This window comes from Oncorhynchus kisutch, linkage group LG18 (genome assembly GCF_002021735.2).
Source record: "Oncorhynchus kisutch isolate 150728-3 linkage group LG18, Okis_V2, whole genome shotgun sequence".
NCBI classification, from domain to species: Eukaryota; Metazoa; Chordata; class Actinopteri; order Salmoniformes; family Salmonidae; genus Oncorhynchus; species Oncorhynchus kisutch.
In genome coordinates this window covers 33,877,413-33,904,496 of record NC_034191.2, presented here as the reverse complement: position 1 = coordinate 33,904,496, position 27,084 = coordinate 33,877,413, and the positions used below count along the sequence as shown (strand labels likewise).

At 45.9% G+C, this 27,084-nt stretch overlaps 1 protein-coding gene across 1 annotated transcript in view; it reads left to right on the top strand.

Annotated features, from left to right (window-relative positions):
* The window catches only part of LOC109909064 (schwannomin-interacting protein 1), a 320,898-nt gene that overhangs the window by 12,817 nt on the left and 280,997 nt on the right, over positions 1–27,084 (top strand). The window contains exons 3-5 of the mRNA XM_031795834.1: positions 1,439–1,506; positions 1,615–1,701; positions 4,277–4,424. Coding sequence (XP_031651694.1) covers positions 1,439–1,506; positions 1,615–1,701; positions 4,277–4,424 — 303 coding nt within the window. The remainder of the gene's footprint in view (positions 1–1,438; positions 1,507–1,614; positions 1,702–4,276; positions 4,425–27,084) is intronic.

The following is a 27,084-nucleotide window of genomic DNA, read 5'->3' as shown; positions in this document are numbered from 1 at the left end:
GCACCATCTATTAACACGTGAGGAGAATAACATGATAGCACCATCTATTAACACGTGAGGAGAATAACATGATAGCACCATCTATTAACACGTGAGGAGAATAACATGGTAACACCAGCTTTTAACATGTGAGGAGAATAACATGTTTGAAAAACATTAACATGTGAAATCACATTTGCAGATTCACATGTAAGAACAATCCATAAGTATAAATCTCCCTTTCACATGTAGAATTGCAGGTTCACAACAATCATGTGAAAACCCAATAATAATAATAATAATAATAATAATGTGGGTGCTTATAGTTGTCCTGTTTCACCCAAATATGTATTATACACAAGTGTGAACTGGAAGTGTTTTCTGCTTATCCAAACTCCCCGTGAGACACCCTCAGAGAGCGGGGTCAAGGCCAGGGTCAGCCATTATCAACAGTAACCCTGGAGCAATTAGGGTTAAGTGCCTTGCTTAAGGGAACATCGACAGATGTTTCACCTTGTTGACTCAAGAATTCCAACAAGCGACATTTCACAACGCTCTGTCGCCCTAATTCACCCCCACATGTGAACTTGCAATTCTACATGTGAAAGTGAGATTTTCACCCATGGAGTGTTCTTACATGTGAAACTGCAAATGTGTGTGTGACTGTGTGTTTTGACCCGGCTTCCTATCCTGAATAGTCTACACAGATACCGTCCTTTCTGCCCTCAAATCAAATCAAATGTATTTATAAAGCCCTTCTTACATCAGCTGATATCTCAAAGTGCTGTACAGAAACCCAGCCTAAAACCCCAAACAGCAAGCAATGCAGGTGTAGAAGCACAGTGGCTAGGAAAAACTCCCTAGTTAAGGCCAGAACCTAGGAAGAAACCTAGAGAGGAACCAGGCTATGAGGGGTGGCCAGTCCTCTTCTGGCTGTGCCGGGTGGAGATTATAACAGAACATGGCCAAGATATTCAAAATGTTCATAGATGACCAGCATGGTCAAATAATAATAATCACAGTGGTTGTAGAGGGTGCAACAAGTCAGCACATCAGGAGTAAATGTCAGTTGGCTTTTCATAGCCGATCATTCAGAATATCTCTACCTCACTGAATGATCAGCTATGAAAAGCCAACTGACATTTACTCCTGAGGTGCGGACCTGTTGCACCATCGACAACCACTGTGATTTTCTTGGTCATTATCGAAATGTCTGCATTTCAACATCATTCCAACAAGAAAACACATTTGAGAGAACACAAGTCTCAACAAGCAGACAGAATAGAGAGCGTCTCCCTCCTTGCTCCTCCAGACAGTGTGAGTGGGTGGTAGTACCATTACAGACGGTGTAACACCAGGACAGAGTAGTTATGACTGAATCTTGCAGGAGCATTTTCATCTTCCCTCTTATCCTCCATTCAAGAAGAAACTGCTCATGTCTTTCTGTGATCCTGTGTAGGAGGAGGAGAAGAGGTACCATCGCTTCTGCAACCATGGTGGAGGACAACAAATGCTTAAGATGGAGAGGTATAAAACACTTAACCAACCGTGTACTCGACACAGCAGGGAATGTTACTTTCAAGTGCCTTAACTCTGTAGGCTTCCCTGACTGGCTTCCCCTGTGTGTCACTGTAGACATGTTTACCTGAGGAGTGAGGAAGCGGATGACAACAGTCCTCGTTGCCTTGAGCAGCAACGCTACTGGGAGACCAAGGCCATTGTGTGAGTACCACCTGTAGTACTGTACTGTGTTTAATAGACACCACCAGGAGGGGGCACTGTGGAGAGAAACTGGTGGCAGTGGAACACCTGGAAGTGTTTGTAAATGTTTTTTGTTGTTGTATTCCTCCTTGTATGTAATAGTTTGTGTTAGGTGTGTGTGTGTACATGTGCCCCCTGGGTATGATCAGGTTTGTCCCCCTCTCCCCTCTGTCATTGTGTATGCCTGTCGCCCATCCATTCCCAGGTGTGTTGTTGTGGTTGTTGTGGTGATGACATCAATCCCACCGTGGCCTTAAACCAATTCACCCTCTGACTGGCAGGGTCAGAGTTCAACAGCGTCTGTGTGAAGTCAAAGCCTACCGTCAACACCATGTGAGAGGAACATGAACCCAACCTTTATAGCTGTGGTTATAGGGGGTCAGCTATCACCCCAGGTTACCTGCTCTGGAAGGACTATGAGGCTGCAGTAAACACATTTAGGAGGGAATGGATTGAGAGGGGGGGGTATGGGGGGATAAAGTAAACACATTTAGGAGGGAATGGATTGAGAGGGGGGGGGGTATGGAGGGATAAAGTAAACACATTTAGGAGGGAATGGATTGAGAGGGGGGGGGTATGGAGGGATAAAGTAAACACATTTAGGAGGGAATGGATTGAGAGGGGGGGTATGGAGGGATAAAGTAAACACATTTAGGAGGGAATGGATTGAGAGGGGGGGTATGGAGGGATAAAGTAATCACATTTGTATGGAGGTAGAGAGAGGGAGGGAGGAAGGTGGACAGAACAAGGGATAGAGGGGGGGGGGGGGGGGGGTACATGAATGGAGGGTGTATGGGTGGTGGGATGGAGGGGGTATAGAAGAAGTGAGGGAGGTGGGAAGAGTAAACCTATTGGTTTTGAAGCAGTGGGTTATGGCTTAATTCATTTTGTTCCATTTGGCTCAGCTGGCTCCCTGCTCCGCTGAAGGTGAATGTGTTTCTCCATCGGGTAATTGATCCTACACGTCACCCTGGACCCTGGAGCTGGGGGTATTGGAAATAGAGAGAGGGATAGAGAAGAGAGAAATAAAGAGAGAGATGAAGTGTGGGAGAGGGAGAGAAAGAGAAGAATGCAATATGCCACGCTGTGATGTGGTTATCAAGCCTCTCTCCACTCTCCAGAGAGAATCACTGTATACAAGGGCAGTGATATGACCCATTGAACCAAGCAGACACACTGTCCTCACTATCATGGGCGCCATTTCCCCTTAACCAACGGTAAACTTACTCTGTTGTAATCTTGTGTTTTAATCTGGATGTGCATCACTTAAGGGCTGTGTAGAAATGCCCAGGAGATTTCTTCTAAGTATGTCCATGGCGGTTGTTGCCGTTTAAGATCAGGGAGGACAATGTATTTTTTTCATGAGCATGGCCTTATTTCTATTACAGCATATTGGATGACTGTCATTCATATTCCATTCACCCAGCGCAATGTAACAGTGGTAGGTTTAGGCTACGACATGATACTTGAATTTGCCCTGTACCCATCATGAGGTTGCTACAACCTAGCCTACAAATTAACGTTTAGAACATAGCTGCACAGGTTGAGAGACAAGTTGGAGTAATCAAGGTGACAGACAGTGACACATTCAGTACCACCTTGCACAATCTTGGCAATTCTCTCTCTCTCTCTCTCTCTCTCTCTCTCTCTCTCTCTCTCTCTCTCTCTCTCTCTCTCTCTCTCTCTCTCTCTCTCTCTCTCTCTCTCTCTCTCTCTCTCTCTCTCTCTCTCTCTCTCTCTCTCTCTCTCTCTCTCTCTCTCTCTCTCTCTCTCTCTCTCTCTCTCTCTCTCTCTCTCTCTCTCTCTCTCTCTCTCTCTCTCTCTCTCTCTCTCTCTCTCTCTCTCTCTCTCTCTCTCTCTCTCTCTCTCTCTCTAGAAATGAATGTGTTCAAAACTGTTCAACTATTGTTTTTCTCTGTCTGAGTCAACTACTCACCACATTCAGCTAGCTGTAGCTTATTCTTTCAGTACTAGATTCATCCTCTGATCGGATGGACAACATGTCAGTTCATGCTGCAAGAGCTCTGATAGGTTGGAGGATGTCCTCTGGAAGTCGTCATAGTTACCATCTATGGAAGGCGGTGAGAACCAGGAGTCTCTAAATTGAAGTCAGTGTACCAGAGGAAGGAAAATAGCTGTCTTACGGAGACACCATAGTGTTAACCTACAGAGTGCTGTTGAAGCTACTGTAGCCCTTCATTGCAAAACAGTGTTTTAATCAGTTATTTGATGACATGTTAATATATTTAGTATAGTTGTATCTTAAAAGTATAACTTTTTTCATGGTTAATGTTGACATTTTTCAGAAATTCACTGAGTAGGATGGTCCTCCCCTTCCTCCTCTGAGGAGCCTCCATTGTGTGTGACCTTGACCAGTGAGAATCTCAGAATGTGCTTGTACAATATAGAATGATACTGATATTGTGGTCTGTACAGTTATTTCAATTCCAAAAACAGCAGCAAAGTCAATCTCACATTTCAGTTCCAGATTTGACCTCTCCTTATCTGTGATTTATAGATTTGTTTTTCTACCCAGAATTCAGCGGGCCTGGCGGGCCACCCTGTACCGCAAAGTGAGCTGGCAGGGGGACTGTGAGAACCGTATGCATCATCAGCTTGGGACGGAGTCACTGGAGCCCTACCAGACAGCCGTGATGGATGAGTTTGGCCAGGACCTCTCTCTGGTAAGACCGAGAGCTTCTGGTTGTATGAATGAGCTATCTCTGCTATCTCTGCAAACTACCTTGTTGGGCCAGCAGAGTTTAGTGGCAAAAGTTCTAATGGAGAATAAAAACAGATGGATGGATGATTGAAGAGGAATTGTATTTACCTCTCAGAAAGCTAACGGATGATGGCCTCAGCTGTTGGTGGCATGAGGAAAAGGAGGGTGGATGGATGGAGGGAGGGGAGGGATGGAGGGAATACGGGAGGTGTGTGTACGTCTGGGGCACGGCGGGGGTGGTGGCGGCGTAGGATGTGAGGAGTGTTGGCGAGGTGCCCAGATCCTTAGATGTTCATTTGCAAAGTTGGTTGATTGATTAATGAAGTGCCTCTGCTCTTGTCCTCACCCCGTTTCACCCCTAGAGAGGGTGGAGGGGAATTAAACAGTGTTTCACAGGGCGTGGCAGGAAAATAAAAGGCAGGGAGGAAAAATGACATCATGGTCTGCAGATCAACAGAGGATGGGAATAAAGCAAAAAGGGTTTAGAAAAGGGTAGGCAGAGATGGAGGGATTGTCATGGAAACCAAAAAAAAAAGCCCAAATAGAGTGAAGGGTTAAGAGAAGGATTAAGAAGGTGAAATATGGACAAGGGGAAAGAGGGAAGGGGACAGAGGGAGCCACACGTTAGATATAGATTGGACATACTGTACAGATGGACAGAAATGACCTCAATCAACAGAGAGGGGAACCTTTCATTGCGAAAGTTATTGAGAGTTTGTTAGCCTGAAACTTAAGTCTCTTTCTGCTGGGCTAGCACAGTGGCGTTGTCATCATTTGTCCTGTTATTTCTGCTTGGCTAGAGATGGTACACAACAATAATTAGTCTGCAACGTGTCCGTGTGTGGGTGTGTGTCTGTATCTGAATGTGTGTATAGGTGTGTGTGTGTGTGTTTGTGTGTGTGTTTGTGCGTGCGTGTTTGTGTATAAGCGTGTGTGTATGTTTGTGTATAAGTGTGTGTGTGTGTATAAGTGTGTGTGTGTGTGTTTGTGCGTGTGTGTGTGTCCTATGAGACACTGTGAGGAAGCAGATGGGCTGTGTCTCCTGTTGGAGGCTTCCAGTAGTCAAGGAAGTGTTGTGTTGTTATAGTCTGTTTGTTCTGGATGAGGAGGTTTGTTCTTCATTAGTACACAAGCAGATGTAATATAACATCCCCTTCATTAGAGGTAGAACAACTGTAGCTGAATAATGACACAACCACTTTCTCTCTACGGCTCTGTCCCTCCCTGGCTGTTTGGGGGGGGGGGGGGGTAGGGATCCCTGTCTGTGTCCTTCTCCCTCCCTCTCAACCCCCCCCCCCCTCTCTCTCTGGGTGTGTCGGTGGAGCTATCTGAAAGACTCATCCATCACAGAGGCCAACACTGCAGTGTGTGTGTGTTTATATGAGCCCTGAGCCCTAAGGGAACTTGCCACTGGCCTGGAGAGAAGGGGATGTGAAGGTAGGGCTTCTAACATACATAATGCATTATATAGTACATGGAGCAGGGATACAGAATAACACACATTAATACAAATCCAGTCAGGTCCAAATAGAACAGAAATACAATAGATACTGTAGATACTATAGAGAAACTCAAACATAAATCACCAATAGCTACCATAGTTAATTATTATCATGATAGGCACACCTATTCACACACTGATTCTCAGAACCTTGGCATTTGGAGATGTCAAGGTTTCTCCTCTTGATCTATACACTGTATTGGTGTGTGTCGTGTGCACACTCACCCCAGCCCCTATGTATCATTTACAGTCCTAACGGGGCCAGCTAACTGATAGTAAATCACTGGGTTTACCATGGAGGTGCTGCTGTGATGGCCAGCCTATGGGCATCCCTGCTTCGGACGGCTCTGCCTACAAGGGATCACCCTCTCTGACATACACACTCTCGGATAAAATAAAGTTAGAAATAAAGTGAGACGCTATTGTGGGCTGGGGTTGCTTTGAGTTATATTCGGCATGTGGATTTTTACACACTCAATATGTGACATTACTGACAATGTCACAATGTTTGCAGTGTCCGTAAAAATCTGCCGTTTGTGTGTGTGTAGCGAGAGCAGGGATCAATGTTTGAGTAAGCATTTCTGCAGTATGTGTGGGAGATCACTCATCTTTCAGATCCCAGTGTCTAAGGGAGTGAAGGCTTATTTCTCTCCCTCCTGTCATCCCTCGCTCTTCAACACACAGGCATATTATACTCCCATCTCTACAGACAGACACGAACAGATGACTCGTTTTATTGGTGTCAGTTGAAGGCACATTTTAAAGGATGAGTAAGTCATTTCAGAAGCTAGCAGATCCATCACTTATCAACAACAGCTGCAAACCCCAATAAAACTACATCCCATTTTGAAGTTCCCTTTCCTTGCTTTGTCTAACCACATGAATCTAGAAAATACATTTTGTGGGTCAGAGTATATTATCCATTTAGTTTCATAACACAAATGTTTGCTAGCAAGTGTCGCCTGACCAGGCAACTGCAGGGGGGTTGCCTACAACACGTGCCTGGGAGGGAGGCAACGTCTGCATCGTGCAACCCAATGCCCATTATTCAACACTAGGTTCAGACAGAACAGCTAGCGCGAAAGCTGAAAGTGCTTAGATACTTCTCCCTATTAGCTAAAATTATCTAAATAACTACATGATGGCATTCACTAATCATAAATCATTTTCATGTCACAGAAATGTGGGTACATTTGTGAACATCGAACTAATTTATGGCCAGGTACCACAGGCTGCAATGACATTTTTGCATCTACCGATCAATCTTGAGATTTGTTGGTATTTTGGTCCATTAATATTTACAAAAAATAAACTGTCACATTTTATTTTATTTAGTTTATCACAGTCTACTACCGCCATCAACATTTTAATGAATTTTAAGCACTTTAAAATGGACATACAGGGGGGGGGGTTATCTAGTGATTAGATTTCTAGGTTGGTGGTTTGTGTGGTTCCCAAATAGAGGCAGCTGGTAATCGTTGCCTCTAATTGGGGATCATATTTAGGTAGGTTTTTCCCCCACGTGCATTTGTGGGATATTGATTGTTTGTTAGTGTGTTTGGGCACTACGTCCTTACGGTCTTCGTAAGTTTTGTTTTGTTAGTTTCACTTAAATATGTGGAACTATACTCACGCTGCTCCTTGGTCTGCTCACCTCCAAGAATGTGACAACTTCACAGGAGAGCCATTTCATGTGCCTTAATAACAGACTTGTATGCCGCCTGTAAATGCAAATAAAATGGTTAAATTACGAACCTAGCTGGCTTGCTAGCTAACGTTACGTGTATGATCTTATGTGTATCTAAGAGCCATTTGCCCTGTTAGTTATAGATAACTAGCTAACGTTAAACCTGGTTGGTTGGCTACCTGCAGATTTATGCAGGGTAGTAACGTCATCAGTTGGGATTATGGTTAATTGTTTAGCTAACTAGCTACATGTCTTAACAAAAGACTCCACTATGCAAGTAACCATTTCAATAGAATGTCACTGCGACAACTGTTGATAGACGTAGCTGGTAAATTCACAGAATAACTGACAAATTTACGAACGCTCAACACCAACTGAATATGGCTGGCATCAGTCAACGTTGTCAAAAAGCATAAATTGTTGTCAGCAGTGGGTGGGGCTAAAGCTTAAGAGGGTGTGAACGATTCTATCAACTTTCAAAGCAGAGGGCCTCCCGGGTGGCGCAGTGGTTAAGGGCGCTGTACTGCAGCGCCAGCTGTGCCATCAGAGACTCTGAGTTCGCCCCAAGGCTCTGTCGTACCCGGCCGCGACCGGGAGGTCCGTGGTGCGACGCACAATTGGCCTAGAGTCGTCCGTGTTAGGGAGGGCTTGGCCGGTAGGGATGTCCTTGTCTCATCGCGCACCAGCGACTCCTGTGGCGGGCCGGGCGCAGTGCACGCTAACCAAGGTTGCCAGGTGCACAGTGTTTCCTCCGACACATTGGTGTGGCTGGCTTCCGGCGCTGTGTTAAGAAGCAGTGCGGCTTGGTTGGGTTGTATATCGGAGGACGCATGACTTTAAACCTTCGTCTCCCCAGAGCCCGTACTGGAGTTGTAGCGATGAGACAAGATAGTAGCTACTACAACAATTGGATACCACGAAAATTGGGGAGAAAAAGGGGTAAAAATTCAATTAAAATAAAAAAAACTTTCAAAGCAGAATTACTGTCCCATTGTTCAAATGCAGTGTTTGATCTACCATTTGGTAGCTCTGTGTGTCTGCTTTTATCCAAAAAACACAGTTACACATTTTGCTGCAAACCCGAAATCCAATTCATCCCAAACCATCTCAATTGGGTTGAGGTCGGGTGATTGTGGAGGCCAGGTCATCTGATGCAGCCCTCCATCCCTCGCCTTGGTCAAATAGCACTTACACAGCCTGGAGGTGTGTTTTGGGTCATTGTCCTGTTGAAAAACAAATGATAGGATGGCGTAATCGCTGCAGAATGCTGTGGTAGCCATGCTGGTTAAGTGTGCCTTGAATTCTAAATAAATCACTGACATTGTCACCAGCAAAGCACCCCCACACCATCACACTTCCTCCAAGCTTTACAGTGGGAGCCATACATGCGGAGATCATCCGTTCACCTACTCTGCGTCTCAGAAAGACACTGCGGTTGGAACCAAAAATCTCAAATTTGGACTCATCAGACCAAAGGACAGATTGCCACCGGTCTAATGTCCATTGCTCGTGTTTCTTGGCCCAAGCAAGTCTCTTCTTATTGGTGTCATTTAGTAGTTGTTTCTTTGCAGCAAATAAACCACGAAGGCCTGATTCATGCAGTCCACTGAACAGTTGATGTTGCGATGTGTCTGTTGCTTGAACTCTGAAGCATTTATTTGGGTTTCAATCTGAGGTGCAGTTAACTCTAATGGACTTATTCTCTGCAGGAGAGATAATTCTGGGTCTTCCTTTTATGTGGCAGTCCTCATGAGAGCCAGTTTCATCATTGCGCTTGATGGTTTTTGCAACTGCACATGAAGAAACTTTTTCAAGTTCTTGAAATGTTCCCTATTTACTTATCTTCATGTCTTTCTCTTTGCTTATTTGAGCTATTCTTGACATAATATGGACTTGGTCTTTTACCAAACAGGGCCGTCTTCTGTATAACAACCCTACCAACACAACTGATTGGCTAAAACACATTAAGGAAAGAAATTGCACAAATTAACTTAACAAGGCACACCTGTTAATTGAAGTACATTCCTAAAAACCCTAGACTCACCTCATGAAGCTGGTTGAGAGAATGCCAAAAGTGTGCAAAGCTGTCATCAAGGCAAAGGGTGGCAACTTTGAAGAATCTCAAATTTGATTTGTTTAACACTTTTTTGGTTACTACATAATACCATATGTGGTATTTCATAGTTTTGATGTCTTTGCTAGTATTCTACAATGTGGAAAGACCCTTGAATGAGTAGGTGTGTTCAAACTTTTGACTGGTACTGTACATCAATCATTTCCAAGCTCACTATTGAATTACACATAATTGAAAAGCTAATTTCATAGAGTGTTACAAACTGGACTATATTTAGTAACTTACTTTGAAGAGATGGTGATTAGGTTTAAATAGCCATTTGGCGTCTAATCGGCATTTGGTAGTCTAATTTCAGTGTACTTGTCTTTAACTGACATTCCCCGTAAGTCCGACTCTTCCCACACACCAATACATTTTTCTCAGCATCAGACCAAATTGTGTGTGGATATGCTTAGATACATTCTCCAGACTTAGGGAATTGTTGATATGTTGTCCATTTTTTATTCTAGATAACATTTTCTTTGGGAAAAAAAATTCACAATTTTCTTTTTGTATTTTACAGACAGAAAGATCCAAAAGGATTTATCCAAAAGGATTTATCCAAAAGGATTGATCCAAAAGGATTGATCCATAATCTGGTTCAGACCGGTCCTGGAGTGTCTTAACAAAACATTATGCTGACTTCATCCAATGTCCAGAAAATGATATTTGCGTCTACATTCAGCTGGTAAAAGTTGATTGTGATATGATTAAGAGAAAACAATTCCCTATTTGGGTGTGGTGCCTGGACTCTAGCTATTTGCCTATTAGCTTGTTTACTGTCAAGCCCAGCATCTCACTAGCTTCCTGGGCTGTTTCTCACCTTTGTATCTTTTGGACGAATTGAGATGGTGTCACGTTCGTTGTAACGAGGAGACCAAGGCGCAGCGTGGTAAGCATACATAACTCTTTAATGAAAGAGAGAACACTGAACAAACCAACGAACCGTGACGCTATATGGCTAGTGCAGACCAGGAAACTAAACATTGAATAACAACCCACAAAATACCAAAGGAATATGGCTACCTAAATATGGTCCCCAATCAGAGACAACGATAAACAGCTGCCTCTGATTGGGAACCAATCTAGGCAACCATAGACATATAAACCCCATGACATACAAAAGCCCCTAGACAATAGCAAAAACTAAACAAACCACCCTCGTCACACCCTGACCTAACCAAAATAATAAAGAAAACAAAGATAACTAAGGTCAGGGCGTGACAGATGGTGCACATAAAGTAAAGTCTCACATACAGACATTTGTGAACACACACTCATGTACGCGCACACATCAATACACACTCTCTTAAGGTCTATAAAGTGATGCTCCAAATTAGCCATTGATTTTGTGAGAAACCATTGAGGGTTGCTGGGAGATTTATCATAGGCATATGGTAGCGCGAGCAGAGGGGTCATATTTCTCAGGGAAAGGAGGAGGAACAGATGGAAAAAGTGATGGAGGCAGGAGGTCATAGTTCTGGTATGATATGGAGGATATGTGTGATTATAAGTCTAATAACACTGCTGTATTTAGAGGCTCTGGAGTCTCGACATAGAGGCAGAGATAAAAAAATAAATATATTATATATATATTTTTTTAACCTTTATTTAACCAGGTAGGCTAGTTGAGAACAAGTTCTCATTTGCAACTGCGACCTGGCCAAGATAAAGCATAGCAGTGTGAGCAGACAACAAAGAGTTACACATGGAGTAAACAATTAACAAGTCAATAACACAGTAGAAAACAAAGGGGGAGTCTATATACAATGTGTGCAAAAGGCATGAGGAGGTAGGCAAATAATTACAATTTTGCAGATTAACACTGGAGTGATGAATGAACAGATGGTCATGTACAGGTAGAGATATTGGTGTGCAAAAGAGCAGAAAAGTAAATAAATAAAAACAGTATGGGGATGAGGTAGGTGAAGAAGGGTGGGCTATTTACCAATAGACTATGTACAGCTGCAGCGATCGGTTAGCTGCTCAGATAGCTGATGTTTGAAGTTGGTGAGGGAGATAAAAGTCTCCAACTTCAGCGATTTTTGCAATTCGTTCCAGTCACAGGCAGCAGAGTACTGGAACGAAAGGCGGCCGAATGAGGTGTTGGCTTTAGGGATGATCAGTGAGATACACCTGCTGGAGCGCGTGCTACGGATGGGTGTTGCCATCGTGACCAGTGAGCTGAGATAAGGCGGAGCTTTACCTAGCATGGACTTGTAGATGACCTGGAGCCAGTGGGTCTGGCGACGAATATGTAGCGAGGGCCAGCCGACTAGAGCATACAAGTCGCAGTGGTGGGTGGTATAAGGTGCTTTAGTGACAAAACGGATGGCACTGTGATAAACTGCATCCAGTTTGCTGAGTAGAGTGTTGGAAGCCATTTTGTAGATGACATCGCCGAAGTCGAGGATCGGTAGGATAGTCAGTTTTACTAGGGTAAGCTTGGCGGCGTGAGTGAAGGAGGCTTTGTTGCGGAATAGAAAGCCGACTCTTGATTTGATTTTCGATTGGAGATGTTTGATATGAGTCTGGAAGGAGAGTTTGCAGTCTAGCCAGACACCTAGGTACTTATAGACGTCCACATATTCTAGGTCGGAACCATCCAGGGTGGTGATGCTAGTCGGGCATGCGTGTGCAGGCAGCGACCGGTTGAAAAGCATACATTTGGTTTTACTAGCGTTTAAGAGCAGTTGGAGGCCACGGAAGGAGTGTTGTATGGCATTGAAGCTTGTTTGGAGGTTAGATAGCACAGTGTCCAAAGACGGGCCGAAAGTATATAGAATGGTGTCGTCTGCGTAGAGGTGGATCAGGGAATCGCCCGCAGCAAGAGCAACATCATTGATATACACAGAGAAAAGAGTCGGCCCGAGAATTGAACCCTGTGGCACCCCCATAGAGACTGCCAGAGGACCAGACAGCATGCCCTCCGATTTGACGCACTGAACTCTGTCTGCAAAGTAATTGGTGAACCAGGCAAGGCAGTCATCCGAAAAACCGAGGCTCCTGAGTCTGCCGATAAGAATATGGTGATTGACAGAGTCGAAAGCCTTGGCAAGGTCGATGAAGACGGCTGCACAGTACTGTCTTTTATCGATGGCGGTTATGATATCGTTGAGTACCTTGAGTGTGGCTGAGGTGCACCCATGACCGGCTCGGAAACCAAATGGCACAGCGGAGAAGGTACGGTGGGATTCGAGATGGTCAGTGACCTGTTTGTTGACTTGGCTTTCAAAGACCTTAGATAGGCAGGGCAGGATGGATATAGGTCTGTAACAGTTTGGGTCCAGGGTGTCTCCCCCTTTGAAGAGGGGGATGACTGCGGCAGCTTTCCAATCCTTGGGGATCTCAGACGATATGAAAGAGAGGTTGAACAGGCTGGTAATAGGGGTTGCGACAATGGTGGCAGATAGTTTCAGAAATAGAGGGTCCAGATTGTCAAGCCCAGCTGATTTGTACGGGTCCAGGTTTTGCAGCTCTTTCAGAACATCTGCTATCTGGATTTGGTTAAAGGAGAACCTGGAGAGGCTTGGGCGAGGAGCTGCGGGGGGGGTGGAGCTGTTGGCCGAGGTTGAAGTAGCCAGGCGGAAGGCATGGCCAGCCGTTGAGAAATGCTTATTGAAGTTTTCGATAATCATGGATTTATCAGTGGTGACCGTGTTACCTAGCCTCAGTGCAGTGGGCAGCTGGGAGGAGGTGCTCTTGTTCTCCATGGACTTCACGGTGTCCCAGAACTTTTTGGAGTTGGAGCTACAGGATGCAAACTTCTGCCTGAAGAAGCTGGCCTTAGCTTTCCTGACTGACTGCGTGTATTGGTTCCGGACTTCCCTGAACAGTTGCATATCACGGGGACTATTCGATGCTATTGCAGTCCGCCACAGGATGTTTTTGTGCTGGTCGAGGGCAGTCAGGTCTGGGGTGAACCAAGGGCTGTATCTGTTCTTAGTTCTGCATTTTTTGAACGGAGCATGCTTATCTAAAATGGTGAGGAAGTTACTTTTAAAGAATGACCAGGCATCCTCAACTGACGGGATGAGGTCAATGTCCTTCCAGGATACCCGGGCCAGGTCGATTAGAAAGGCCTGCTCACAGAAGTGTTTTAGGGAGCGTTTGACAGTGATGAGGGGTGGTCGTTTGACTGCGGCTCCGTAGCGGATACAGGCAATGAGGCAGTGATCGCTGAGATCCTGGTTGAAGACAGTGGAGGTGTATTTGGAGGGCCAGTTGGTCAGGATGACGTCTATGAGGGTGCCCTTGTTTACAGAGTTAGGGTTGTACCTGGTGGGTTCCTTGATGATTTGTGTGAGATTGAGGGCATCTAGCTTAGATTGTAGGACTGGCGGGGTGTTAAGCATATCCCAGTTTAGGTCACCTAACAGAACAAACTCTGAAGCTAGATGGGGGGCGATCAATTCACAAATGGTGTCCAGGGCACAGCTGGGAGCTGAGGGGGGTCGGTAGCAGGCGGCAACCGTGAGAGACTTATTTCTGGAGAGAGTAATTTTCAAAATTAGTAGTTCGAACTGTTTGGGTATGGACCTGGAAAGTATGACATTACTTTGCAGGCTATCTCTGCAGTAAACTGCAACTCATCCCCCTTTGGCAGTTCTATCTTGACGGAAGATGTTATAGTTGGGTATGGAAATCTCTGAATTTTTGGTGGCCTTCCTGAGCCAGGATTCAGACACAGCAAGGACATCAGGGTTAGCAGAGTGTGCTAAAGCAGTGAGTAAAACAAACTTAGGGAGGAGGCTTCTGATGTTGACATGCATGAAACCAAGGCTTTTTCGATCACAGAAGTCAACAAATGAGGGTGCCTGGGGACATGCAGGGCCTGGGTTTACCTCCACATCACCCGCGGAACAGAGAAGGAGTAGTATGAGGGTGCGGCTAAAGGCTATCAAAACTGGTCGCCTAGAGCGTTGGGGACAGAGAATAAGAGGAGCAGGTTTCTGGGCATGGTAGAATATATTCAGGGCATAATGCGCAGACAGGGGTATGGTGGGGTGCGGGTACAGCGGAGGTAAGCCCAGGCACTGGGTGATGATGAGAGAGGTTGTATCTCTGGACATGCTGGTAGTAATGGGTGAGGTCACCGCATGTGTGGGAGGTGGGACAAAGGAGTTATCAGGGGCATGAAGAGTGGAACTAGGGGCTCCATTGTGAACTAAAACAATGATAACTAACCTGAACAACAGTATACAAGGCATATTGACATTTGAGAGAAACATACAGCGAGGCATGCAGTAATCACAGGTGTTGAATTGGGAAAGCTAGCTAAAACAGTAGGTGAGACAACAGCTAATCAGCTAGCACAACAACAGCAGGTAAAATGGCGTAGACTAGGCAACGGGGCCAACAGATAAAACAAACAAGCAGAATGGAGTACCGTGATTAATGGACAGTCCAGCGTGCATCAGCTATGTAGCCAAGAGATCAGTGTCCAGGGGGCAGCGGTGGATGGGGCAGGGAAGCTGGACTGGCGAGTGTTATCCAGGTTTAAAAAAAACTAACAATGACTAAATAGCTTGTAGCTAGTTAGCTGGTTAGCTTCTGGAGGTTCTTGAGTGTGTTCTAAAAATAAATAAAAAATAATAGCGATTCCGTATCACATTGGGTGAGGCAGGTTTCCGGAAGGTATAAACAAATTAAAAGTCAAAAGAGATAGAAAGTAAATATGGGTCCGGTAAGCGTTCGGGACGCGGCGATTCAGGCGGTTAGCAGGCCTGTGCTAACAAGCTAACAGTTTGTAGGCCCGGGCTAGACAAGGTAGCAGTTAGCGGACCGGAGCTGGACAAGCTAGCAGTTAGCAGGCCGAATTAGCAAGCAGGGAGATAGTGAGGGCTAGAGAGTTAGCCTTTGGGGGACGTCGCGATGGGGTGAGTCTGTTTATTCCTCTTCATGCGATGACATCGATAGACCGGTCGTGGGCCCGGGTATTGTAGCTCAGGAGTATGCTACGGTGGTAGCACAGGTGCTACGGCCGGGCTAGCTTCAAGCTAAGTGGGTGGAAACGCTAGCCAGGAGTAACCCGGGGTTGCGGTTTAGCTAGATAGCTAGTTGCTGAAAAATCCAGCTGAAAGATGTTCCGTTTGTGGTGGGAATCCGGGGATGAATCCGGGGATGAAAAATAAATAGGTCCGTTATGCTCTGGTTAGAGTCGCGTTGTACGAACAGGCGAGAGCTTTCCGAACTACAGGTTAGCTGATGACCGGTTAGCTGAAGACCGCTAGCATACCCGCTGGTTAGCTGGCTAGCTTCAGTTGAGGGGTCCCGAAGTAAATATAAATACTTTAGGAATTTAGGAAAAATAGCTACATTGGGTGAGTCGGGTTGCAGGAGAGTATTTGGAAGCTTAGGTTTAGCAAAATGTTTTCAAAGAGATATGTGGAGAAAATATGTAAAAATATGTAAAAAAACGAAAAAGAAACGATAAATACAGGGACACGACAGGACAGGACGACTTACTGCTACGCCATCTTGGAGATGTATAAGAGTGTGTGTGTGTGTGTGTGTGTGTGTCCCAGTTTTGCTCCATCACTAACCTGTCCCACCCATTCTGAAGATTTATGTATACTATTACAGCTCAGGACCAACACACAAACACTGGCACACATACATACACACACACACACACACACACACACACAAACACACACACACACACACACACACACACACACACACACACACACACACACACACACACACACACACACACACATACACACACACACTCGCAGACATACACACACACACACACACACTCACGTGGGTGTGGTTAATGTTGGGTATCCGACGGAGACAACATTTAGCTGTTTTTAAGCTAATTTCTTGCAATTCTACACATTTCACCATGGGGCGGAGAGAAAAGGTTTCAGTTTTAAAGCAAATTTCCTGCATTCATTTTGTTTTGCCATGGGGTGAAAGAAAATGTACAGTATTAAAGCTAATTTACTGCAACTCTATACATTTTACCAAGGCTTATGCCGTGTTCTTATGCTATCTGAGTGACTCAAACTTCATCAAAATCAATGGTGGCCCCATGCTATGACATTTTTTACATTTTAGATTCTCTCAGACTGCCTAGTTTTTATTTATGTGATTTTTAGTTCTCAAAGAGGATCTTATTTAAAAACATATATAGGTCCATTATCTTTATCTTTATACTTTCTATCTGGTTTTAATCATTTACGTTTACATAGATTTTTTTGGACCACCCTGAAAATGATGTATACTCATGTAATTATTTTTGGGGAGAGTGGCAGCAATGCTGCTAAATGAATATAGTGGAAACACTGGTGGTAGAAATGAGATGAGATGGTGCTGAAGACGGTCACTTTTTTATAATGTTAAAGGGCAATTCCACCACATTTATATCATTATATCCAGCACCAAACCAGTGTCTACACACTGTGTGTGACAACAGCTTGTTTCTATGATCTGTGGTCTGTGGCCAATTGTATGCTGCCCTATGGGACTCCCGATCACGGCCGGTTGTGATACAGCCCGGGATCGAACCAGGGTCTGTAGGGACGCATCTAGCACTGAGATGCTGTGCCTTAGACCGCTGAGCCACCGCATGCTTTGTTACCTGAGGCTACACACACACACACACACACACACACACACACACACACACACACACACACACACACACACACACACACACACACACACACACACACACACACACACACACACACACACACACACACACACACATACACACACCAACACTTGCCCTCCATCCTCACTTTTCTCCCAATCACAATCATCCTTGTCCTCCCCTGCCTGTTCTGTGTGTCTCTGGGGTTGGGCAGACACATCAGAGCATTGGGGGTTATGTGTGTGTGAACCACATGGGTTTTCCCCCATTTAGCCCATCTCCCACTCAGATCCACTGATACACTGGATACCTATAGCCAGAGAATCCTCTTCCATAATCAGATCCCTGGAGGGGGTGGAGAGAGAGAGAGACCCTCTGGAGGAGTATACTCAAATCAAATCAAATGTATTTATATAGCCCTTCTTACATCAGCTGATATCTCAAAGCGCTGTACAGAAACACAGCCTAAAACCCCAAACAGCAAGCAATGCAGGTGTAGATGTATACTCTCTCTCCTTCTGCTTTCCCTCTCCTTCTGCTTTCCCTCTCCTTCTGATCCCCCTCTCCTTCTGATCCCCCTCTCCTTCTGCTCCCCCTCTCCTTCTGCTCCCCCTCTCCTTCTGCTCCCCCTCTCCTTCTGATCCCCCTCTCCGCCTGCTCCCCCTCTCCTTCTGATCCCCCTCTCCTTCTGCTCCCCCTCTCCTTCTGATCCCCCTCTCCTTCTGATCCCCCTCTCCTTCTGATCCCCCTCTCCTTCTGATCCCCCTCTCCTTCTGATCCCCCTCTCCTATTCATTCCCTCCCCTCTTCCCCCTGCCAGTATTACTGTCCATTAACCAAATCACAGAGATGGTCCCCTGTGTTTTTGTGTGTGTGTGTGTGTGTTTGTGTGTGTATGTGTGTGTGTGTGTTTGACACTGCCCTGTATTAGAGGAGACAGAGAAGGCAGAGGGAAGAGGCCTTTGGAGGACTGAAACTCCAGAGTGGAGAAATAAGGGAGATTTTCCCAAAGCAGAGAAAGAGGAAGAGAAAGAATGAGTAAATCTCTTATCGGGTAAAATAACGAAAGAAAGAAGGCCCTTCCCTTCAATCTCTGTTAAGAAGCAGTGCGGCTTGGTTGGGTTGTGTTTCGGAGGACGCGTGACCCTTGACCTTCGTCTCTGCCGAGCGATAGACAATGTAGCGATAAGACAAGACAGTAACTACTAACAACTGGATACCATGAAATGAGGGGGTAAAAAAAAGAAACAGTTATTCTCGTGTCAAAATGGACTATAAAGGATAAATAAGATACATTTTGGTCATAGTCAGTCTCATCTAAGACGGCGTTTGGAACATTCGTGTGTCACAATGGGTAAAAGAAAGTTGGGTTTTGATTTGACGATGTCTATTTGTCTGCTAACATGGGGTGAACAGCTGCAGGGATCGCTCTCTATCCAATAGCATAGACAGTGAGATAGACCTGCCCAGCATCTCTGACTTTGTTTACATAAGAGAACAAATTACTTTTTTTTTTACCTGGAGAAATACTACACCAAACATCTTAGTTAGATGTAAATTAATCTGTAAATTAATTACAGATTTCTTGAGTTCTCTTAGATTCATTCTGGGGATTTTGAGCAAGTGAACTAGGCTTCCGCGTCCACGGTGTCTCATTCGGGTCAAACATCATTAACCAAACAGCGAATCGGTCACGGAACACACCTCCATGACTGAGATCTTGTTTTTCTAATGAGCAACAGAAAAAGACACCTGCCAATCACCGTGTTCAGTGACTCTTTAATAGACATTGTGTAAGTTAGGTTCATATGCGGGTGACCTTGTGTATGTGTGTTTGTGTGTACAGTATGCGTGTGACCTTGCGTATGTGTGTTTGTGTGTACAGTATGCGTGTGACCTTGTGTATGTGTGTTTGTGTGTACAGTATGCGTGTGACCTTGTGTATGTGTGTTTGTGTGTACAGTATGCGTGTGACCTTGTGTATGTGTGTTTGTGTGTACAGTATGCGTGTGACCTTGTGTATGTGTGTTTGTGTGTACAGTATGCGTGTGACCTTGTGTATGTGTGTTTGTGTGTACAGTATGCGTGTGACCTTGTGTATGTGTGTTTGTGTGTACAGTATGCGTGTGACCTTGTGTATGTGTGTTTGTGTGTACAGTATGCGTGTGACCTTGTGTATGTGTGTTTGTGTGTACAGTATGCGTGTGACCTTGTGTATGTGTGTTTGTGTGTACAGTATGCGTGTGTCTTAAAGTGAATTGGAGGGGGATTTTCAGCTCTTTTAATGTGTTTATTCTGTGTGATTCTTCCTCTCCAAGGCTCAGAGGGGAACGTGATCATCTCAGTGTGTGTGTGTGTGTGTGTGTGTGTGTGTGTGTGTGTGTATGTGTATGTGTATGTGTATGTGTATGTGTATGTGTATGTGTATGTGTATGTGTATGTGTGTGAGTGTATGTGAGTGTGTGTGTGTGTGTGTGTGTGTGTGTGTGTGTGTGTGTGTGTGTGTGTGTGTGTGTGTGTGTGTGTGTGTGTGTGTGTGTGTGTGTGTGTGTGTGTGTGTATGTGTATGTGTATGTGTATGTGTATGTGTATGTGTATGTGTATGTGTGTGAGTGTATGTGAGTGTGTGTGTGTGTGTGTGTACTCTAGCAGATAGGGAGATAAACTATACCACTGAAAGCCCTAGAGGAAGCATGGGAAGGAATCTATCTCCAGCTCTCACACAAACACATTTGATCTTCATCCATCCTTTCTATCTCTTCTTTTTGATGTATGAACAAGGGATGAAGCAGAAGAGAGGTCATCCTCTCATTTGCTATGTGTGTCATCTCTTCACCCTCCAAAGGAGAAAAGGAGCAATGAGAGATGAAGGAGTGGAGAGAGAAGAGAAACGATTTCTGATCACACTATGGACAGCCTACTAGCATGTTAATGTGTGTGTGTGTGTGTGTGTTTGTGTATGAGTGTGTATACAGTGGGGCAAAAAAGTATTTAGTCAGCCACCAATTGTGCAAGTTCTCCCGCTTAAAAAGATGAGAGAGGCCTGTAATTTTCATCATAGGTACACTTCAACTATGACAGACAAAATTAAAATCACATTGAAGGATTTTTAATGAATTTATTTGCAAATTATGGTGGAAAATAAGTATTTGGTCACATACAAACAAGCAAGATTTCTGGCACTCACAGACCTGTAACGTCTTCTTTAAGAGGCTCCTCTGTCCTCCACTCGTTACCTGTATTAATGGCACCTGTTTGAACTTGTTCAGTATAAAAGACACCTGTCCACAACCTCAAACAATCACACTCCAAACTCCACTATGGCCAAGACCAAAGAGCGGTCAAAGGACACCAGAAACAAAATTGTAGACCTGCACCAGGCTGGGAAGACTGAATCTGCAATAGGTAAGCAGCTTGGTTTGAAGAAATCAACTGTGGGAGCAATTATTAGGAAATGGAAGACATACAAGACCACTGATAATCTCCCTCGATCTGGGGCTCAACGCAAGTGTGCGTGTGTGTACATGTGTGAGTGTGTACACGTGTGAGTGTGTGTATATATTTGTAATTGTGTGTTGAGGAATGACTTCTTAGCCAAGAGGAATCCCATTGCTTTGAAGTTGTGTGTATAATGGGCAGTGCGGAGCTTTGAAGCCACTGTGAGATGAGGATATGTAGGTTGAAGTGGATAACATGGAAACGCACTTACTGTGTTTAGGAATGTATATTTTCATAGTGTACATCAGAGAGAAAATACACATATGTGTTTAAAGTGGAACTGACAGCGTTTTAGCAACATGAAATCCCCAGGAACAATATGACTCTTTTTTTTTGTAAACGTTTCTGACAAGCGAGCACTTAGATATGGTCATTTTCACGTTTTCATACTTTCATAGAATGTTTGGGAATTACGTCCAGTGAGGCATTTGTGAACATTCCGTGTGTTTGTACAATTAATAGAGACTGCAGTGAATAAAACCTAATAAAACGTGTCGGTCTTGTCCAGGACAGGACTCTACACAGACAGGTGCACCATAGCCAATCAGAGCTACAGTAGGCCTATATGCAAATAACTGAGAGATGCATGCTAACTGTGGATAACAGTTGTTCAAGTTCAGTATACTGTAGCAAGCTGGCAAAGCGATCACATCTTGCTAGCTAACCAAATGACACCGGCTCTCCGAAAGTACTTCGAAACATCACTATTGTATTGACTGTCACACCTTGATCTCTTTCACCTGTCCTTGTGATTGTCTCCACCCCCTCCAGGTGTCGCTTATTTTCCCCAGTGTATTTATCCCAGTGTTTCCTGTCTCTCTGTGTCAGTTCGTCTTGTATGTATTTCAAGCCAACCAGCGGTTTTCCCGTTCTCCTGCTTCTATTCTCTTTTGCTAGTCCTCCCGGTTTTTGACCCTTGCCTGTTTTCTGGACTCCATACCCCGCCTGCCTGACCATTCCGTCTGCCCTGACTTCGAGCCTGCCTGCCACTCCGTACCCCGCCTGCCTGACCATTCCGTCTGCCCTGACTTCGAGCCTGCCTGCCACTCTGTACTCCGCCTGCCTGACCATTCCGTCTGCCCTGACTTCGAGCCTGCCTGCCACTCTGTACCCCGCCTGCCTGACCATTCTGCCTGCCCTGACTTCGAGCCTGCCTGCCACTCTGTACCCCGCCTGCCTGACCATTCCGTCTGCCCTGACTTCGAGCCTGCCTGCCACTCTGTACCCCGCCTGCCTGACCATTCCGTCTGCCCTGACTTCGAGCCTGCCTGCCACTCTGTACTCCGCCTGCCTGACCATTCTGCCTGCCCTGACCTCGAGCCTGCCTGCCACTCTGTACGTCTTGGACTCTGAACTGGTTTTGACGTGCACGACAATTCTCTTTTGGATTGTTTAATAAATATCAAGACTCAAACCATCTGCCTCCCGTGTCTGCATCTGGGTCTCGCCTTGTGCCCTTATATTGACATTTCCAGCCTTAGTTACATTTGTACATTTTTGTCCAAAATCTTGAGTCATTGAAACTGAAGTGCATCCTGAGTGGATGGAGGCAGCAAACAATGGACCAGGCCAGCTGGTAGCAATATATTTTGGACTACCAAGAAATGTGTTGGGGAATTCTGCAACAATGCCTTATTCTATGTCATGGAATTTTGAGTCAAATATAACCTATTTTTAAAACCTGGTTGTGTAGCATTAACTGTGAATTTGACACTTTTGACTGATATTATGATTGTCTGTTTGTTATCTGCAACGGTGGAGGCTGCTGAGGGGAGGACGGCTCATAATAATGGCTGGAATGGAGCGAATGGAATGGCATCAAACACATGGAAACCATGTGTTTGATGTATTTATACCATTCCGTTCCAGCCATTACCAAGAGCCCGTCCTCCCCAATTAAGGTGCCACCAACCTCCTGTGATCTGCAAAGTAGTTACAACGCTGTCAGTTCCACTTGAAATAGTACAGTTAGGGTATGTTATCAATGTGTGATCCCCTCGTCTCTCTGTATCAGCTGAGTCCTTTTCACCCAGGGCTATAATCACTCTACCTCTCTACACCATCAGCTGATCAATAAACCCATCACCACAATACCCATCAGCACACCTGCACCACGCCTCCAGGGGACAGAGATGGGTAGAAGAGGGAAAGGGATTGAGGAGAGGAAAATAATGATTCTACAGGATATGAGGAATGGGAAGTAGAGGAGAGAAAAGGAGAAGAGAGGAGAGAAAGGTGTGTTTAACCACTCCTCCTGTTATCCCTGCTATCCCTGTCTGGGATGTGTTGGCTGGTGTCCTCGTGTAGAGTCCTAACGGTCTAGCAGCTCTATGATTCCCCATTATAAAGCACTAGAAAAGACCTCATGAAAAGATGTCATGGGTACAGGGACAGGCCCAAATAGTTCTGAGAGCTTTTAGCTACTGTATGTTTACTTAACGGCCACTTAGACACTGCTGTTCTACACCAATGAGCATGATGGTCTCTCTCTCTCTCTCTCTCTCTCTCTGTCTCTCTCTCTCTCTCTCTCTCTCTCTCTCTCGCTCTCTCTCTCCAGAGAGAAAGTGATAGTGTTGGAGAGGGTGAAAGAGAGGGAGAGAGAGGAATATAACACATAAAAGAGGGAGAGACAGGGATAGATGTGTGTGGCAGCTCTGCTCTCTAAATCGATCTCTTTAGAACCTGAGTGAAGGCTAGCCTTTCTTTCTCTCTTTCCATCTATAAGGGTGTGTTTGTCCCTTAAGGCATCTACCTTCCTGTCCCCTCTCTCTCTTCCTCTCCATCATCTCCTCTTCTCTCACCTGCTTACGTGAGCTCCTATGGTAAGTGTCAATCCTCTGACTGGCTGCTTCCTTTGAGAGAGAGAGAAAGATAAAGAGAGAGAGATAAAGAGAGAGAGAGAGAGAGAGGAACAAAGTGTGGGACAGAAGGAGAGGAAGCAGCAGCTACATATTCGCACTGATTTCTGCACTCTGCAGGAGACCAGCATGCATCTGGTATTGTAATTTACACCTCCTTTTAGCTGCCTTTCTCTCTCTCTCATTCTCCTCCCTCTCTCTCGTTTCTCCTCCCTCTCTCTCGTTTCTCCTCCGTCTCTCTCGTTTCTCCTCTCTCCCTCTCTCTCGTTTCTCCTCCCTCCCTCTCATTTCTCCTCCCTCTCTCTCGTTTCTCCTCCCTCTCTCTCGTTTCTCCTCCCTCTCTCTCATTTCTCCTCCCTCTCTCTCGTTTCTCCTCCCTCTCGCTCGTTTCTCCTCCCTCTCTCTCGTTTCTCCTCTCTCCCTCTCTCTCGTTTCTCCTCCCTCTCTCTCGTTTCTCCTCTCTCCCTCTCTCTCGTTTCTCCTCCCTCCCTCTCATATCTCCTCCCTCCCTCTCATTTCTCCTCCCTCTCTCTCGTTTCTCCTCCCTCTCTCTCGTTTCTCCTCTCTCCCTCTCTCTCGTTTCTCCTCCCTCCCTCTCATATCTCCTCCCTCCCTCTCATTTCTCCTCCCTCTCTTCTCGTTTCTCCTCCCTCCCTCTCATTTCTCCTCCCTCTCTCTCGTTTCTCCTCCCTCTCTCTCGTTTCTCCTCCCTCTCTCCTCGTTTCTCCTCCCTCTCTCTCGTTTCTCCTCCGTCTCTCTCGTTTCTCCTCTCTCCCTCTCTCTCGTTTCTCCTCCCTCCCTCTCATTTCTCCTCCCTCTCTCTCGTTTCTCCTCCCTCTCTCTCGTTTCTCCTCCCTCTCTCTCATTTCTCCTCCCTCTCTCTCGTTTCTCCTCCCTCTCGCTCGTTTCTCCTCCCTCTCTCTCGCTTTCTCCTCTCTCCCTCTCTCTCGTTTCTCCTCCCTCTCTCTCGTTTCTCCTCTCTCCCTCTCTCTCGTTTCTCCTCCCTCCCTCTCATATCTCCTCCCTCCCTCTCATTTCTCCTCCCTCTCTCTCGTTTCTCCTCCCTCTCTCTCGTTTCTCCTCTCTCCCTCTCTCGTTTCTCCTCCCTCCCTCTCATATCTCCTCCCTCCCTCTCATTTCTCCTCCCTCTCTCTCGTTTCTCCTCCCTCCCTCTCATTTCTCCTCCCTCTCTCTCGTTTCTCCTCCCTCTCTCTCGTTTCTCCTCTCTCTCTCTCGTTTCTCCTCCCTCCCTCTCATTTCTCCTCCCTCCCTCTCATTTCTCCTCCCTCCCTCTCATTTCTCCTCTCTCTCTCTCTCTCTCTCGTTTCTCCTCCCTCCCTCTCATTTCTCCTCCCTCCCTCTCATTTCTCCTCCCTCTCTCTCGTTTCTCCTCCCTCCCTCTCGTTTCTCCTCCCTCCCTCTCATTTCTCCTCCCTCCCTCTCATTTCTCCTCTCTCTCTCTCGTTTCTCCTCCCTCCCTCTCATTTCTCCTCCCTCCCTCTCATTTCTCCTCTCTCTCTCTCGTTCTCCTCCCTCTCTCTCATTTCTCCTCCCTCTCTCTCATTTCTCCTCCCTCTCTCTCGTTTCTCCTCCCTCTCTCTCGTTTCTCCTCCCTCTCTCTCGTTTCTCCTCCCTCTCGCTCGTTTCTCCTCCCTCTCTCTCATTTCTCCTCCCTCCCTCTCATTTCTCCTCCCTCCCTCTCATTTCTCCTCTCTCTCTCTCGTTCTCCTCCTCTCTCTCATTTCTCCTCCCTCCTCTCTCATTTCTCCTCCCTCTCTCCTCGTTCTTCCTCCCTCCCTCTCATTTCTCCTCCCTCTCTCTCGTTTTCTCCTCCCTCTCTCTCGTTTCTCCTCTCTCTCTCTCTCGTTTCTCCTCCCTCCCTCTCATTCCTCCTCCCTCCCTCTCATTTCTCCTCCCTCTCTCTCGTTTCTCCTCCCTCCCTCTCGTTTCTCCTCCCTCCCTCTCATTTCTCCTCCCTCCCTCTCATTTCTCCTCTCTCTCTCTCGTTTCTCCTCCCTCCCTCTCATTTCTCCTCCCTCCCTCTCATTTCTCCTCTCTCTCTCTCGTTTCTCCTCCCTCTCTCTCATTTCTCCTCCCTCTCTCTCATTTCTCCTCCCTCTCTCTCGTTTCTCCTCCCTCTCTCTCGTTTCTCCTCCCTCCCTCTCGTTTCTCCTCCCTCCCTCTCGTTTCTCCTCCCTCTCTCTCGTTTCTCCTCCCTCTCTCTCGTTTCTCCTCCCTCTCTCTCGTTTCTCCTCCCTCTCTCTCGTTTCTCCTCCCTCTCTCTCGTTTCTCCTCCCTCTCTCTCGTTTCTCCTCCCGCTCTCTCGTTTCTCCTCCCTCCCTCTCGTTTCTCCTCCCTCTCTCTCGTTTCTCCTCTCTCTCTCTCGTTTCTCCTCTCTCTCTCTCGTTTCTCCTCCCTCTCTCTCGTTTGTCCTCCCTCTCTCTTACTATCCCAGTCTTTTGACTTCATCTCCCTGTCATGTCATTTGTCTGTTCATGGAGCAGAATGCCTAACATGCTGTGTCTTTTTCTTTCATACACTCCCTCTCTCAACCTCTCTCTCTTTTCTCTCAATTTTTCTCTCTCACTTTATGCTAACATCTATTATGTGGTGAGATTTCAGGCAATGTGTAGAGTGTTTACTGTTGCAGTGGTTATGTGTGTGTGTGTGTGTGTGTGTGTGTGTGTGTGTGTGTGTGTGTGTGTGTGTGTGTGTGTGTGTGTGTGTGTGTGTGTGTGTGTGTGTGTGCGTGCGTGCGCGGGCGCGTGCGCGTGCGCGTAGTGTGTGTTGGCCTGGGGAACATGTCATTCTCTGTAGGATTATTTACAACTGCTTCTATTGTTACTAAAAAACCCTGGAATATGGATCAGCATTCTGACAGAGAGAGAGGGAGACAGATGGTGATGAGGAGGAGAGAAGGAGGAGTAGAGCAGAGACTAGAAGGCTATAGGGGACTGAGGAGAGGTGGGGGGGATATGAGTGAGATGACAGGCTGATCTCTGAGAATAATGACTTGTCCTTCGCTCTGTTCTTTTCTCCTACCTCTTTCCTCTCTTCAATTGTCTCTCTTCATCCAGTTGTCTTTCTTCATCTTCAATCTCGCTTCTTCTCTCCTTTGCACGTTTATTGAATCTCTTTCTCTCCCCATCAGCTCTCCTCTGTACATAGTTGGTTTAAGTGGTTCATCAGATCTATCATCTGATTGGTTGAGATTACGTTCTATCTGTGATGTCCTTAGGGAACCCATGGTTCATTCCCTAATTTCCCTTAGAGGAAAGGAGAAATGGATGGAGAGAGAGAGAGAGAGAAGGTTAAACACTGTTTTACTCCGTTTTCCACTGAGTTAGTAGTAAGCAG